The 17,357-nt window shown below is 40.8% G+C and overlaps 4 protein-coding genes and 1 pseudogene across 4 annotated transcripts; 2 read left to right on the forward strand and 3 right to left on the reverse strand.

Moving 5' to 3' along the window:
• Nucleotides 1-657: 657 nt before the first annotated feature.
• Nucleotides 658-1,274, reverse strand: H2AC12 (H2A clustered histone 12). Its single transcript, XM_010818503.3, has one exon. It carries the CDS (start codon nt 1,159-1,161, stop codon nt 775-777), a length of 387 nt encoding a protein of 128 aa, XP_010816805.1. The 5' UTR covers nt 1,162-1,274; the 3' UTR covers nt 658-774.
• A 162-nt stretch (nt 1,275-1,436) lies between these two features.
• Nucleotides 1,437-2,112, forward strand: H2BC12 (H2B clustered histone 12). Its single transcript, NM_001078063.2, is given in 1 exon segment — nt 1,437-2,112. A coding segment is annotated over 1 exon segment (381 nt). The 5' UTR covers nt 1,437-1,484; the 3' UTR covers nt 1,866-2,112.
• H4C9 (H4 clustered histone 9) lies at nt 2,059-2,910 on the reverse strand (annotated as a pseudogene).
• A 6,269-nt stretch (nt 2,911-9,179) lies between these two features.
• H2AC11 (H2A clustered histone 11) lies at nt 9,180-9,926 on the reverse strand. Its single transcript, XM_059880732.1, has one exon. The coding sequence runs from the start codon at nt 9,885-9,887 to the stop codon at nt 9,495-9,497; it is 393 nt and encodes a 130-aa protein (XP_059736715.1). The 5' UTR covers nt 9,888-9,926; the 3' UTR covers nt 9,180-9,494.
• A 203-nt stretch (nt 9,927-10,129) lies between these two features.
• On the forward strand, nt 10,130-15,849 carry H2BC11 (H2B clustered histone 11). The gene has a single exon (XM_059880735.1). The coding sequence runs from the start codon at nt 10,209-10,211 to the stop codon at nt 10,587-10,589; it is 381 nt and encodes a 126-aa protein (XP_059736718.1). The 5' UTR covers nt 10,130-10,208; the 3' UTR covers nt 10,590-15,849.
• Nucleotides 15,850-17,357: the final 1,508 nt, after the last annotated feature.

The following is a 17,357-nucleotide window of genomic DNA, read 5'->3' on the forward strand; positions in this document are numbered from 1 at the left end:
GAACTTGTCTGCCAAAGCAGGGGACCTAAGAAAGATCACTGGGTTCGATCACTGGGTGGGAAAGATGCCCTGGAGGACGGCATGGCAACCCACTCCAGTATTCTTGCCTGGAGAATCTCATGGACTGAGACTTGTAGGCTAAGTTCATGGGGTCGCAGTCGCAGACTGAAGCGACAGCACGCACAAACAAAACTCAGATAACTTTCAGGGAGGCAGATTTTGAGTCGCATTGACTGTCTACACAGGAGTGCATTAAACTAATATATGTATCCCAAAGAAATAGGTTCAAGGATTTACACGAGATTAAGAAAATACTGTATGATTTTAACCGACAAGCTAATTTTCCATTAGGATAAATCCTCAGGAAAATGAAAGCAGAACTCAAGAATTTCCCATAAAAACTATTTTTTAGTTAGATCACTTATTCAGAATGTTCTCAAAGGATTTTTTCTACTATACTCTATACTGCTGAATGTCTCTTAAAAGTTAACCAGTGCCTCCCATATTGACTACGTAAGAATACTACTAGGCAACATTAGGGTTATCTGATTTCAAGAAGTTACCTGTTGATTCACCTCCCATCTTGTGAGCATACTAGTCCACGTGAACGTCAATTCAGACCATATTTTAAAACGCCATCAGAATTGCTTCACAACCTCAGTTAAGCACCTTGTAATTTTATCACTCAAAATACACAGTAATCACAGCCTTTTCTTTGACAATGTAGGTTGGCTCTGAAAAGAGCCGTTGGTTTTTTCACCTTTCCTAACCTCTTTATTTGGCCTTGTGATGGCTCTCAGTTTTCTTAGGTAGTAGCACGGCCTGGATGTTGGGTAAAACACCACCCTGAGCAATGGTGACCTTCCCCAGCAGCTTGTTGAGTTCTTCATCGTTGCGGATGGCCAGTTGCAAGTGACGCGGAATGATTCTCGTTTTCTTGTTGTCGCGGGCCGCATTGCCCGCCAGCTCTAGGATCTCGGCCGTCAGGTACTCCAGCACCGCCGCCAGATACACCGGGGCCCCGGCACCTACCCGCTCGGCATAGTTACCTTTGCGGAGCAAGCGATGTACGCGGCCTACAGGGAACTGGAGCCCAGCCCGCGATGAACGGGTCTTAGCTTTAGCACGAGCCTTGCCCCCTTGCTTGCCACGTCCAGACATTTCGGAATCTACAGCAGCAGCGCAGACGAACTTGCTAATGTAAGTGCAGCGCCTTTTATAAGCCTGATTGGGCGCGAAAAAGAAGACGTGTCATTGGTTAGGTCAGTGGGTTCATTTTAACCAATGGGAATGAGAGATTGGGATTCTTCCGTTCTGATTGGGCATAACTAATTTATGACGTCTTTTTCAACCACCACCAATAGACTAAGACTTTAACCTATGACCTTATTTGCATAGAAGGTTCTATATAAAAGAGGCATTTTGCGTTTCTTGTTACTGTTTTCTGGCTTGTGTTTTAGACTTCGGTGTAGGTTTTTACAACCATGCCAGAACCAGCGAAGTCCGCTCCGGCCCCGAAAAAGGGCTCCAAGAAGGCGGTCACCAAGGCGCAAAAGAAAGACGGCAAGAAGCGCAAGCGTAGCCGCAAGGAGAGCTACTCCGTGTACGTGTACAAGGTGCTGAAGCAGGTCCACCCGGACACCGGCATCTCGTCCAAGGCTATGGGCATCATGAACTCCTTCGTCAACGACATCTTCGAGCGCATTGCGGGCGAGGCGTCGCGCCTGGCGCATTACAACAAGCGCTCGACCATCACATCCAGGGAGATCCAGACGGCCGTGCGCCTACTGCTGCCCGGGGAGCTGGCCAAGCATGCGGTGTCTGAGGGTACCAAGGCCGTCACCAAGTACACCAGCGCCAAGTAAAGTTGTCCAGCAACCGTTCTTAGACCAACCACAAAGGCTCTTTTAAGAGCCACTAAGTTGTCAATATAAAGAACTGGAAACACGTACTCCACTTTTCTCTTTGTAACACCGCAGCGTTCTTGGTAAACACTGGCCATTTTCGCTAAATCTTGTGTTCTGTGAATGGTGTTATTTTAACTCTTTCAATGAAAACTTGGCGGGCCCTAAAAAGGGCCTTTAATAAATAAGGTCGAACTTTTTTCCTTCAGCCGCCGAAGCCATAGAGGGTGCGTCCTTGGCGTTTGAGCGCGTAGACCACGTCCATGGCGGTGACAGTCTTGCGCTTGGCGTGCTCGGTGTAGGTGACTGCATCCCGGATCACATTCTCCAGGAACACCTTCAGCACCCCGCGGGTCTCCTCGTAGATGAGGCCGGAGATGCGTTTGACTCCTCCACGCCGAGCTAGGCGGCGGATAGCGGGCTTAGTGATGCCCTGGATGTTGTCTCGCAAAACTTTGCGGTGACGCTTGGCGCCCCCCTTCCCCAAACCCTTTCCCACCCTTATCACGTCCAGACATTTCGAGACCCGAGAACAGTAAAGTACATTCAGTTTGTCGCAGCCCCATTAATGCGTAGAGTCTGCGGACCAGAATGAAAACCCAAAGTGCTTTGGCGGGAAGCCCTCTGGGTTGGGGAGGGTTCTTAAAGAAACAAGCCAGCCACATTACTCCCTTTCTGTTCTTTCAGTGAATTCTTTTGATTCTTCAAGGCCTAGGCTGTATATCTCCCCTTTTCTCATTTAATGTGTTTCTCTCCTCGTCCGCGTTAAATAACAAAACCTTAACCTTGTAGATGATACATAAAACCACAGAATAAAATATTCTGCTTTTATCTTTACTTTCTCTAATAGTATTTGCATAATGTTATATCTTGTTTTTCTCCTAATATATGAAGGAAACATAACTTCCAGAAATAGAACAAGATGTTCTAATAAAATAGAGAATTTTAAGAGCTTCCAGGTGTGTTGCTAAATTCTCTTCTTTTCGGTGTCAATTTTCATTTTTAATAAGTTTCTATTATTTTGCTGATAATGTGTAGAACCGTTAAAAAAAAAAAAAAAAACCGAACTCTACAATGATCTAGATTTGGTTTGTGTAGATAATTAACGTTTAAGAAATTAACCAGCTGGCTAATAAGTATAACGTAATAAATGCTGATTGGAGGAACTTAATTAATAGTTTATTGAGTATTTCACTTAAAATTATTTCTAGAGTTTTTATTGTTCAGATCAGTCTATGATAGTGCTCTAGGGTTTTAATTATTTGTAATGTTAAAATATAAGTATTTGCCAGTGAACTCATACCTCACAATTGTTTATTTCAAGTTAATTTTTACTATTATACTATTCTTCAAAAATCATTTTATCTAGCTGCAAGAATGAAATTCTTTTAGTACTCTTAACTGTATTAAATCTATACATTTATTAGGGTAAATTTGTTATTTTTGAAATAGTTTGTCCTCCTAATCGGAAAAATACTGAATCCGAGTCTTTAAATGTCTTGTAGATGTTTTTCTAGGTAACATATAATTTTTAAAAAGTTTACTTTCATTACTTAGAAGAGCAGTTAAGTTTTCATTAGTGAATAGTACAAAATTCAAATATAGAGAAAAGAAAGTCTACCTTTGTCTTTCTAAGAAAGTCTTTATAAAAAAAGATTATGTATTTTAAACATTCCTGTTTATACATGCTTAATTTAAAATATATTTATAATTTAACTATTGCTTAAATTCTGAGAAATTTTAATCCCTTCTTTCAGCATTAACATGTAATCCCATTGTTATTCAATGATTTTTTTTACTTTCCTTTATTTCAGTGAGTTAATTTTAGAAGCTTGCATTATAGAATTTTCAAAGGACTCCTATAAACTATCAATGTTATGAAAATAAAAACTTTTGAAACAACAAAACTGATTCAAACAACAGGAACAAAATTCAGTATATTTTATAGAGAGGGTAGATAGCTAGTATAGGTGAATTCAAGTTAATTTAAGGGCAAATACAAATTGAAAATAAGAGGCTTAATTATCCATCCCTTCCTTTTCCTTTTTCTTTTTCAAAAAATTTTTTCTCTGTCCTTTTCAAAGGTATGTAAATTTTCTTAATGGCTAAAAACACCCTTTGGCTAGCCTCCTATCTCAAGAATGTTTCCTCAAGGACCTTAGAGTCCTCTTTTTGAAATGTAATCAACCAGGGAAAGTGCTCTGTTTCCCAGTTTTCTGACTCCAGATTGCAAAGCCTACTAATGTAATGGATGTACCCTCTTACCTATGTAACAGGTTTTTTTTTTCCCCTCTTTTGAAATCTCTTTAATAAAACATTGCCTGTGTTGAGCACAATGCTTTAAATAAACATGAAGCTTAGTCTATAATAAATTTTCTCTTCTTTTGTTTTAAACTATATTTTCCCAACATTAGTTAACTGGAATATATTTTACAAACCCTTCTCTACTTTAAAAAAATCAGTAAAATTCCCACCAACTACTAGCTTCTCTCCCTATCTGATTTCATGAGTTTTTGCATAACAGCTAGTGATTGTAAGACTAGTAATGAATGTATATGTGAAAAGTTTGTCAGATTCTTTATAATTTCTGAAATTGAGGGACAAAGGTTTATTATTCTATAAAGATACAATGTATTATAAAAATACAATGTATTATAAAAATAAAAATACAAAATATAAGTGGAAAGCTCCACTTATATCTCCCTCTCCACACTAAGCATTGTATTTTTCTTCCTATTGTATTTTCTTCCTATTGTATAGTATTTTATACAATACTATGTTTAAAAAATACATAGTAACTGACTTAATAGGTCAAGATAAACTTTAGTTTAAATCAAGTATTTTCTTTATATCTTTATGTTCTTTCACAGTTGAAGTGTAGCTGAACATGCCATCCCAAACTATGCCACCCCTCTTGTCATAAGGATTATTTTGAACTAATTATTTTTGAGAAATAGCATAGACAGGAGAATTTCTGAAAACAAAAATTATACTTTTGTAAGAGACACTTATAGAGGAAAGCTCCACTTATATCTCCCTCTCCACACTAAGCAGAGAAGGATGATTCTAAATTGTAAAAAAAAAAAAAAAAGGATTCTGGGACAAAGCACCCACTTTAATCTGCATTGTGTTCAGTGGCTTCAGTCATGCCTGACTCTTTGCGACCCCATGGACCGTAGCCCACCAGCCTCGGTCCATGAGAGTTTCCCTGCAAGAATACTGGAGTGGGTTGCTATGCCCTTCTCCAGGGGATCTTCCAGACCCAGGTATCAAACCTGCATCTCCTGCATTGCAGGTGGATTCTTTACCTGTGAGCCACTGGGGAGGTCCCTTACCTTTGTTTACGATGCATTTTTTGGGAAAACTTCTAACGGCAACCGTGCCCCAAACCCCTACCCTCATACAACTTTGTTATGTCTTTCATTTCAGTCCCCAAAGGTGTTCAATCTACAGTACAATTGAGCTTATTTCATGTTAGCAAGGTTATGCTCAAAATCCTTCAAGCTAGGCTTCAATGGTACATGAACCAAGAACTTCCATATGTACACACTGGCTTTCAAAGAGGCAGAGAAACCAGAAATCAAATTGCAAACATTCGTTGGATCACGGATAAAGCAAGAGAGTTCCAGAAAAACATCTACTTTTGTTTCATTGACTATACTAAAGCCTTTGACTGTGTGGATCACAACAAACTATGGAGAATTCTTCAGGAGAGGGGAAAACAAGACCACCTTAGCTGTCTCTGAGAAACCTGTATGCAAATCAAGAAGCAACAGTTAGAACTGAACACAGAACAACGGACTGGTTCAAAACTGGGAAAGAAATATGACAAGGCTGTATATTGCTTATTTAACTTCTATGCAGAGTACATCATGTGAAATGCCAGGCTGGATAAATCGCAAGCTGGAATCAAGATTGCCAGGAGAAATATCAACAACCTCAGATATGAAGATTATACCACTCTAACAGAAAGTGAAGAACTAAAGAACCTCCTGAAGAGGGTGAAAGAGTATAGTGAAAAAGATGGCTTAAAACTCAACATTCAAAAAACTAAGATCATGGCATCTGGTACCATCACTGACAGATTTTATTTTTTGGGGCTCCAAAATCACTGAGGATGGTGACTGGAGCCATGAAATTAAAAGACATTTACTCCTTGGAAAAAAAGCTATGACAAACCTAGACAGAATATTAAAAAGCAGAGACACCACTTTGCCAACAAAAGACTGCATAGTCAAGCTATGGTTTTTCCAGTAGTCATGTAGGTATGTGAAAGTTGGACCATAAAGAACGCTGAGCACCAAAGAATTGATGCTTTTAAAACTGTTGTCCTGGAGAGCCTTGAGAATCCCTTGGACTGCAAGGAGATCAAATCAGTCAATCCTAAAGGAAATCAACCCTGAATATTCATTGGAAGGCTGATGCTGAAGCTCCAATACTTTGGCCACCTGATGTGAAGAGCTGACTCACTGGAAAAAATCCTGATGCTGGGAAAGACTGAAGGCAAAAGGAGAAGGAGGAGACCAAGGATGAGACGGTTAGACAGTATCAATGGATATGAATTTGAGAAAACTGAAGGAGATAGCAGAGGTCAGAGGAGCCTGGTGTGCTATAGTCCATTGGGTGGCAAAGATTTAGATTTGACTTAGCAGTTGAACAACAACAAAGACCATATGTAAGGTGGTGGCTTGGGTCGTCTTGAGGAGCTTACTCATTTTTCCTAAGTGTGTCTCATATACACATGAGGTATACATGTTAATAAAAATTTGGTGATTTTGAACTTGTCTTATAGGAGGTCTCAGCCAAGAATTCAAAGGGAAAAATATTTTCTCCCCTCTCCTACACAGTATGAATCAAATCCAGCAACAAACTATTGGTCACACTTATGAAATATATCTATACCAAACCATCATCTATTGCCCCCAGTTTAGGCCAAACCGTCATTATCTCTCAAAAAGACCATTGCAATAGCTTCCTAATTTATATCATTACTTCTAAACTTTGTATTCACCATATAATTGCCTTAGTGAGCTTTCAAAGAAATATAAATTAGGTTATGCCATTCCTTCATTCAAAACCCTTAGAATGATTTATAAAAACATAACATAGCATATAAAACCTACATGATCATAAAGCCCTACATGATCTGATCTCTTCCTGTCTCTGTGAACTCCCTTTCTACCCTTGTTTTCTCTGCTCTTTATCTTCCTTAAATATTCTTGATCTTAAACTTGATCTTTATCTTCTTATCTCAAAATGAATAGATGCCCAAACTGTCTGTATACTTACAAACATAAGAAAAAAATGTTTAACTACATTATTAACCCAGAAATTTGGATTTAAAATAAAAACACACACACACACACACACACACACACAAAACTTAAAAGTTATTGCAATGGTGGAGGTCCCCATGGACTGTGGTCTGCCAGGCTCCTCTTCAGGGTATTTCCCAGGCAAGCATACTGGAGTGGGTTGACATTTCCTTCTTCAGGGGATCTGTATTGTAATGAAAGAGCTTTAATTTACTTTAAAACTTTTGTTTAGAAATATTCTTTGTGTATCATTTATAAATATAAGGCTGAGTTCAGATTTTTTATTAATACAGACAATAGTATAAATCAACAAAATAGTAATTGGTGTTAAAGGATAGAATAGGCCACCCCAAGATACTCCATTTAGCACCAAGATTGATTTGCCCAACTGAAGCATTTGAGATGAAGCAGATCCAAGAGGTCTTCTTGCCTTCCTTTGATTTTCCTAAAAGTTGGACACAAATTGACAGAGATGTCCCTCCTCTCTACCAGGAAGGACAATTTTAATCCCAATAGACAATGGAGAAGGTATCAATTTAAATATGCCTAAAAGAATCTACTCTTGTTTCCCTGGTGACCTCCTCATAACTGACCTCCTCACATCTTCAACAGAAAATAGTATTTATGGTGGAGGTTTTTTTTTTTTTTTTTTGTCCATACCTCATAAGTTCGAGGGATCTTAGTTCCCCAATAAGGGATTGAATTTGTGTTATCAGCAGTGAAAGCCTCCAGAGAACTCCTGGCCTTCTAAGGCACCTTGGGAGGTATTCATTTTTCCCTGGGTTTCTTCCATGTTTACATGAGGTACACATGTTAAGAAACTTGTTTTTCTCTTTAGAATTTGTCTTTTATTACAAGACTTGTTACTTGAAAGCTGGGTTTTGCCCCTTGGTGGGTATCAAACCAAAAGGTACAACCAAGCCAAAGATCAGAAGGAAGAAAGGATTTATTATTACAAGCAGCAACTAAAGAGAACACCAGGGATATTCTCAAAGCAGTTTCTCGCTGAACAGCAAAACTGGGGGTTTTAAGCCAAGGGAACATGCATATTCATGAAGGGTCTGGAGCAGAGGAGAAATCAGCATAGAACTGGGGCAAAGGTTGATAGAGTCTAAGCTTTAGTTGATTCACGTCACCAGGGGCAAAATTATCATTCCATCCTCCACCTAGGTGGGGTTCTTCCTGCAGAACTCAAAGACTATCAGATTATCTATATGCCTTGAAGAGGAACTAGAACTTTGTTTTATTGCTGAACTGTTATCTCTTGATTGCTTTTCCTTTATTCCTGCATTCTCTTACTTCTGCTTCAGATCATTGATTACTGAGACTGTTAAACGACAACCATTGCCACTAAGCTTATATAAAAAAATGATTTTGGCCAAAATGGCTTATGTCACAAAACCATTCCTGGGAAATTCTGGTGATCCAGTGGTTAGGACTCCACTCTTTCTTTCACTGTCGAGTTCAATTCCTGATCGAGGAATTAAGATCCCACAAACTGCAGGGTGACGCAAAAAAAAAAAAAAGAGAGAGAGACAAAGCCATTCCTGGTTCTTTCTGGGGAACCCCTAACCCATCTGCTTACAGGCTCTCTGTCAAAAACTCACAAGGGTGGGGAAAAGTAACTTTCCCCCCCTACAATTGGAAGACATATTTAAACACAATTGAATAATGAATGAAATCACTTGGGTTACATAGCTTCTGAACAGCCTGTTAAAAGTCTAACATTTTAGCCAAAGCACTTTCTCTCGGACTCTCTCTCCCGCATGCGTGCGCTCCTTTCTTTCTCTCTCTCTCTCTCTCTCTCCCCGGCTATCTTCTAAATAAAATAGAGCTGTAACACTAAAAAAAAAAAAAAAAAAAAAAGTCTAACATTTTACTTTTTTGATAAGCCATTTCAGTGTCTAGGATTGCTAGATACTGTCAACATTTATTCCAATAAGTCTTACTTATGTTAATACCAGGATTTTAAACATACAATAGGATGAGTGAGGTATTAGTAGACTAAGTGCTAAAAAATTCCACGTGGGAAGAAGCAATTTCAGTGAAAAAAATAAGTTGAAAAAGAATGAGCTAAACTGACCAAATTTTACACTAAGGGTTTTTGACCTGGAATCCATATATGCCACTATATGAAACTAAAAGTTTTCCTAAGATTTGTATTTTTCTGCCATTCAACATTATTAACAAATGTCAAGCTCTTTTACAGAAAATATGGGTGGCCCTGAAAAGAGCCTTTAGTTTGGACTCATCGGAGTTGCTAAAATCCAAGCAACTACTTGCCCTTGGCCTTGTGGTGGCTCTCGGTCTTCTTGGGCAGCAGCACCGCCTGGATGTTGGGCAGGACGCCGCCCTGAGCGATGGTGACTTTGCCCAGCAGCTTGTTGAGCTCCTCGTCGTTGCGGATGGCCAGCTGCAGGTGACGCGGGATAATACGGGTCTTCTTGTTGTCCCGGGCCGCGTTGCCCGCCAGCTCCAGGATCTCGGCCGTCAGATACTCCAGCACCGCCGCCAGGTACACTGGCGCGCCGGCCCCGACCCGCTCGGCGTAGTTACCCTTGCGGAGCAGCCGGTGAACACGGCCCACAGGGAACTGGAGCCCAGCTCGCGAGGAGCGTGTCTTGGCTTTGGCACGAGCCTTGCCGCCTTGTTTACCTCGCCCAGACATTATAAGCTTAACTTCACCCCAAACGGCTACCGAAATAGTGGAATTATAAGGGTAGCATTTTTTTTTATAGCCCTCATTAGGCGCGAAAAAGAAGACACGTCATTGGTTAGGATTGTGGCTTCATTTTAGCCACTGGGAATCCGAATTGGTATTCTTGCGTTCTAACTGGGCAGAACTAATTTCTGACGTATTCTGGAACAGCCATCAGTAAGACTAAGACTTTAACGTATCACCTTATTTGCATAAGAGGTTGTATATGAAAAGGACTTATCGTATCTTCTGTGTGTTCTTCCCGTGAACTTGTTTAACCTGTTATTCATCATGCCTGAACCGGCTAAGTCTGCTCCGGCCCCGAAAAAGGGCTCCAAGAAGGCGGTGACTAAGGCGCAGAAGAAGGACGGCAAGAAGCGCAAGCGCGGCCGCAAGGAAAGCTACTCTATCTACGTGTACAAGGTGCTGAAGCAAGTCCACCCGGACACCGGCATCTCGTCCAAGGCCATGGGCATCATGAACTCCTTTGTAAACGACATTTTCGAGCGCATCGCGGGCGAGGCATCGCGCCTGGCGCATTACAACAAGCGCTCGACCATCACTTCCAGGGAGATCCAGACGGCCGTGCGCCTGTTGCTGCCCGGGGAGCTGGCCAAGCATGCGGTGTCCGAGGGCACCAAGGCTGTCACCAAGTACACTAGTGCCAAGTAAACTGTGAGTCGGTTGCAAACGATTCTAACGGCTCTTTTAAGAGCCACCCATGTTCTCAAAGAAAGAGCTGATGCTTATTCTCCTTCTGCCCTGGATCTTTGTAATTATTTACAGTGTGTGGTCTGGGAGGTAGAGCAGTTCCTGAACAATCTTAGGAGTTTTTGTCACAGTAAGCTCGCGATCCACTAATGACAATATAACGTTCCTGACCTTGGCAAAGCTCTGAAGTTCCTTGTGTAACCTTGGCTCTGATGTTTACTGTTAGTCAGGAATTTCCTGCATGTAAAAAGAGCTTTGCTACTCGTTCTGATAGCCATTAGGGTTAAGTAAGAGAGAACTTTAATTGATACACATACTTCCTAGTCGCCGGTCTGGGACAAGGAGTTTTGAGTCCTGCCTGGGTACAGAGGTTAGGCGGGAAATTTAAATTTGGCGGGTGAGCGCCAGCCCTTCGTCCCAGGTCCTGATTTGTTGCCGGCATCGGAGAAGGAACCGCTGGTTTCCGAGCGCGGGACAAACCGACTAACTGCCGCCGAGCCCAGGCACTCACAAGCTCCTTGAATAAACATTTTCGGCTAGTTCATCCTGCTTTTTATTTTTCCGTCTTTCTTAGCGCTTAGTCCCTTGCGAGAATAAGATGTATGACTTCCTCTCGAAATGTTCTTTGGAGAGTAAGGAACCTGATGGATATTTTCAGACTGAGAGATACTATCGCTTTGTTTCTAATTAGGGTACTTAATCCTATTTTGACTTTGCCTGGAGCCAGTGAAGAGGACCAGCGTTATTCAGGTTGTCACAAAAGAGAACCAGGCACTCACAATGCTTCTCTAAATTATTGTTCAAAATTGTGTGTCCCTTTGGGGTAAAAAGCCATGATTTATAAATCATTTGGAGAAGTCCACCATGGCTGTTTATTTTGTTGTTCGGTTTTTGTTTTTTGGTTTAGGTGGTAATTTTCAATGAAATTACCTAATTTATCTAAAATGGATCTAAAGTTAGCATAGTAATAATGCCTAAATGCAATTAATGCTTTGTTAAATCCACTATCAGAGGTACTCTTCCCCTTTGTTGACCCAAAGCCTACCCATGTTTCAACCCGCACTTCAGTTTTGCCTGCTTTCCAAAATTTCCTCTCATTTTTGAGCTTTTTCTAACAGCTTATCCAGCATTTGGAAACTGCCTCCATAATGTCTCATATATTAATCTCTGAGAGACAGCAGTGAGCAGTCTTAAAGAGATATCTTAGTTCCCTGCCCAGGAATCAGACCTGGGTTCAGTTCAGTTCAGTTGCTCAGTTGTGTCTGACTCTTTGCAACGAAATGGATTGCAGCATGCCAGGCTTCCCTGTCCATCAGCAACTCCCTCAGCTTGCTCAAACTCAGGTCCATCAAATCAGTGATGCCGTCCAACCATCTTATCCTCTGTCATCCCCTTCTCCTCCTGCCTTCAATCTTGCCCAGCATCAGGGTCTTTTCTAAGGAGTCAGTTCTTCACATCAGGTGGCCGAATTATTGGAGTTTCAGCTTCAATATCAGTCCTTCCAATGAATATTCAGGACTGATTTCTTTAGGATGGACTGGTTGGATCTCTTTGCAGTCCAAGGGACTCTCAAGAGTCTTCTGCACCACAGTTCAAAAGCATCAATTCTTTGGCACTCAGCTTTCTTTATGGTCCAACTTTCATGTCCATACCTGACCACTGGAAAGCTATGACCACATAGCTTTGATTAGATAGACTTTGTTGGCAAAGTAATGTCTCTGCTTTTTAATATGCTGTGTAGGTTGGTCACAGCTTTTCTTCCAAGAAGCAAGCATCTTTTAATTTCATGGCTGCAGTCACCATCTGCAGTGATTTTGGAGCTCAAAAAAATAAAGTCTCTCCTGTTTAAAGTCTATCCCAATAAAGTATCTCTTCTTTCCATTGTTTACCCATCTACTTGCCATCAAGTGATGGGACCGGGTGCCATGATTTTAGTTTTTTGAACGTTGAGATTTAAGCCAGGTTTTTCACGCTCCTATTTCACCGTCATCAAGAGGCTCTTTAGTTTCTATTAGCTTTCTGCCATAACAGTGGTGTCATCTGCATATTTGAGATTATTGATATTTTCCCCAGCAACCTTGATTCCAGCTTGTGCTTTATTCAGCCTGGCATTTTGCATGATACACTCTGCATATAAGTTAAATAAGCAGGGTGACAATATACAGCCTTGATGTACTCCTTTCCCAATTTGGAACCAGTCTATTATTCCATGTCCAGATCTAACTGTTGCTTCTTGACCTGCATACAGATTTCTCAGAGGGCAGGTAAGGTGGTCTGGTATTACTATCTCTTTAAGAATTTTCCACAGCTTGTTGTGATCCACACATTCAAAGGCTTTGGTGTAGTCAATAAATAAGAAGTAGATGTTTTTCTGGAACTCTCTTGCTGACCCAGAGGATGTTGGCAATTTGATCTCTGGTTCCTCTGCCTTTTCTAAATCTACCTTGAACACCGAGAAGTTCTCAGTCCACCTACAGTTGAAGCCTGGCTTGGAGAATTTTGAGCATTTCTTTACTAGCATGTGAGATGAGTGCAATTGTGTGGTAGTTTGAACATTCTCTGAAATTGCCTTTCTTTGGGATTGGAATGAAAACTGACCTTTTCCAGTCTGTGGCCACTGCTGAGATTTCCAAATTTGCTGGCATATTGAGTGCAGCACTTTCACAGCCCATCTTTTAGGATTTGAAATAGCTCAGCTGGAATTCCATCACCTCCACTAGCTTTGTTCATAATGATGCTTCCTAGTACCCCCTTGACTTCGCATTCCAGGATGTCTGGCTCTAGTCCAGTGATGACACCATCATGGTTATCTAGGTAATGAAGATCTTTTTTGTATAGTTCTTCTGTGTATTCTTGCCACCTCATCTTAATATCTTCTACTTCTGTTAGGTCCATACCATTTCTGTCCTTTATTGTGCCCATCTTTGCATGAAATGTTCCCTTGGTATCTCTAATTTTCTTGAAGAGATATCTAGTCTTTCCCATTCTATTGTTTTCCTCTATTTCTTTGCATTGACCACTGAGGAAGGCTTTCTTATCTTTCCTTGCTATTTTTTGGAACTCTGCATTCAGATGCTTATATCTTTCCTTTTCTCCTTTGCCTTTCACCTCTCTTTTCTCAGCTATTTGTAAGGCCTCCTCAGACAACCATTTATTTTTCTTGGGGATGATCTTGATCACGGCCTCTTGTCCAATGTCACAAACCTTTGTCCATAATTCTTCAGGTACTCTGTCTATTAGATCTAATCCCTTGAATCTATTTGTCACTTTCACTGTATAATCGTAAGGGATTTGATTTAGGTCATACTTGAATGGTCTAGTAGTTTTCCCTACTTTCTTCAATTTAAGTCTGAATTTTGCAACAAGGAGTTCATGACATGAGCCACAGTCAGCTCCCAATCTTGTTTTTGCTGACTGTATGGAGCGTCTCCATCTTTGGCTGCAAAGAATATAGTCATTCTGATTGACCATCTGGTGATGTCCATGTATAGAGTCATCTCTTGTGTTGCTGGAAGAGGGTGTTTGTTATGACCAGTGCATTTTCTTGGCAAAACTCTATCAGTCTTTGCCCTGCTTCATTCCGTATTCCAAGGCCAAATTTGCCTGTTACTCCAGGTATCTCTTGACTTCCTACTTTTGCATTCCAGTCCACTATGGTGAAAAGGACATCTTTTTGGGGGAGTTAGTTCTAGAAGCTCTTGTAGGTCTTCATAGAACCATTCAACTTCAGCTTCTTTAGCATTAGTGGTTGGGGCATAGACTGGCTTACTGTGATATTGAATGGTTTGCCTTGGAAACGAACAGAAATCATTTTGTCATTTTTGAGATTGCACCCAAGAACTGCATTATGGACTCTTGTTGACTATGAGGGCTACTCCATTTCTTCTAAGGGATACTTGCCCATAGTAGTCGATACAATGGTCATCTGAGTTTAATTCGCTCATTCAGTCCATTTTATTTCACTGATTCCTAAAATGTTGATGTTCACTCGCCATCTCCTGTTTGACCACTTCCAACTTATCTGGATTCATAGACCTAACATTCCAGGTTCCTATACAATATTGTTCTTTACAGCATCAGGCTTTACTTCCAACACCAGTCACAGACACAACTGGGCACTGTTTTTGCTCTGGCTCAGTCTCTTCATTCTTTCTGGAGTTAGTTCTCCACTCTTCTCCAGTAGCATATTGGGCATCTACCAACCTGGGGAATTCATCTTTCAGTGTCATATCTTTTTGCCTTTTCATACTGTTATTGGGGTTCTCAAGGGAAGAATACTGAAGTGGTTTGCCATTCCCTTCTCCTTGCCATTCCCTTCTCCAGTGGACCACGTTTTGTCAGAACTCTCCACCATGACCCGTCTGTCTTGGGTGGCCCTACATGGCATGGTTCATAGTTCCATTGAGTTAGACAAGGCTGTGGTCCATGTGATCAGTTTGATTAGTTTTATGTGATTGTGGTTTTCATTCTGTCTGCCCTCTGAGGGATAAGGATAAGAGGGTTATGGAAGCTTCCTGATGGGAGAGACTGACTGTGGGGGAAACTGGATCTTGTTCTGATGGGTGGGGCCATGCTCAGTAAATCTTTAATCCAGACCTGAGTAGCTTGGATGAAAACCAGGAACCCACCAGGGGCTAGAGGGTAGAAGCAAAAGTTCCTCTGGCTCTTGCCCTATTTAAAAAATATATTTCTCAAAGAGGCAAAAACTTTAAAAACAGGTACAAAATTTATTATTTAGAGATACAGCATAAGTGGGAGAGTACACTGAGAAACAGTTTGTCTTTTTTTTTTTTTTTTTTTAGACAAAAACAAGATAGAAACACCCACCCAGAGAGAAAGGCTGTGGGTATCCTCCCTAATGAGGAGTGTAGTAAAGAGGCAGTTAATTTATATAAGGCAGTTCTTTCAGGTCTGTGTTTACCTTTGGCCAATTACCTTGATTCTAATCCCACATCTGACCTGTTCTAGGACACGCCTCACCATGAGAGTACATCTTTTCTTCAAGATGGATTCCACCACTGAGGCCTGTGGAAAGTTTGGCATCAGCTGTTATGGGATGGCACTCTCTCCCTTTTGACCCCACCCCTGCCCTCAAGGCGTGTTTATGTGCAGGGAAGTCTCCCTAACCTCTGGAGTGATCATCTTATCTCTACTCCAGCATCTAATGGAATGCAAATCAGAAAAGTCATGGTAAACAAATAAAATATTTGAGGCAATTGAAGATTTTTTTTCTAGTACTAGTTATTGGATGATGTTACAAATCATTTAAAACTTTTCTTAGGAGAGAAAATCTTGTATTTTGTTTAATTCTGTATTTGTTGGGATGTTTGAAATATTCATGATTGAAACAACATGTTTATGATTTCTTTACACTGTAACCCTCCCCCACAGTGTACCCGGTGGGTGGATAAAGAAACAACACAAGAGATGTTGGTTAATTGTTGAAGCTTTGCCTGAGGGGCACTTGGAAGTACCTTGTTCTCTTCTGTCTACTTTTGTGTATACTTCAATGTGTCCCTTCCCTGCATCCCTTCCCCTTTCCCCGAAAAATGTTTCTTTAAAAAGCTGGCCCAATTAACGAACATAATTCTCTTCCAGTCAATAAGGGGTGATAATGAGAGGAATCAAATGTTGGCGAAGAGAAATTCTAGAGACTGAACTAAGGAAACCAGGAGAGAGGCTGCACGGGGGACTTCATAGCAGCAGTGGTTCCCCTTCTTGCAGCGCACATGCTCGACAATCAAGAAACGCTGTCGCCATCTTGTGGCCCTTTAAGATAATACAGTTAATATTTTATTCTGTGGTTTGTTAGGCAGTCCATTGCTAGACTTTAATAACTGTGTATGTAAAAATACAAAAAATAATACTACTTCAAACACAATTCTCATCTGACCAAGTTCTCTCATCAATAACAAATAACCACGTTATTAGTTTCTTATGTTCCTGTCTGGAATTTCTTTATACAAACACAAATATATAAATGTGGATTCTGTATGTCCCCTTTAATTCAAATGGCCAATGGCTATATTCCTCTCAAGTTCTACCCCTGATTTTCTCATTATCTAGCTTGGAATTCTTTCCTATTAGTAAGTAGAGTAGCTAAGACTTCTCAGCAGGTGCACTTGAACCAGTGACCTGAGGAGGGTAATCAGAGGCCAAAACTGTTATTACACTGGCTGCATCTTCCCTGAAAATAAGCCTGATGCTCATTTGAGAGGAAACATGGGTCTCTTGACAAGCTGCTCAGGAGCTGAACCTGGTCAGGAGAGTTGTGGGGTGGCTGAATTCGTGTTCCCTTCCTGGAATGGGACCACTGTGCCTTGTAAGGAAGGGACATTGAAGTCCTAACACAGGTATTTGTCTTGTTGATGAGGCATTCTTTGAATGTCATCTTTCTATCTGAGCCACCCCAAGCAAATTTCCAATTCCTACTTACCGTTCTTCATAATATGTAGCAAGATCTGACATGCTGTATACTTATCTTCACCATACCATCCTCTTCACCAGAATGTAAGTCAACTGAGAGCTGAATTTCTCTGTTTTAGTCTACTTTGATCATTGTTGTATCCCCCAGCTTCTAAAACAGTGCCTGGCACACAGTATGTCTTGGAATAAATGGATGAAGTAGTATTCTCCCCTGTTGTTATGGGAGACCCTCAAAGACTTTACTTTCTCCGGTGGATGATTCAGCGGGAAAAAAACAAATTGTCTCCACTTCCTGCCATTCTC

The sequence above is a fragment of the Bos taurus genome, chromosome 23 (genome assembly GCF_002263795.3).
Source record: "Bos taurus isolate L1 Dominette 01449 registration number 42190680 breed Hereford chromosome 23, ARS-UCD2.0, whole genome shotgun sequence".
Taxonomy (NCBI): Eukaryota; Metazoa; Chordata; class Mammalia; order Artiodactyla; family Bovidae; genus Bos; species Bos taurus.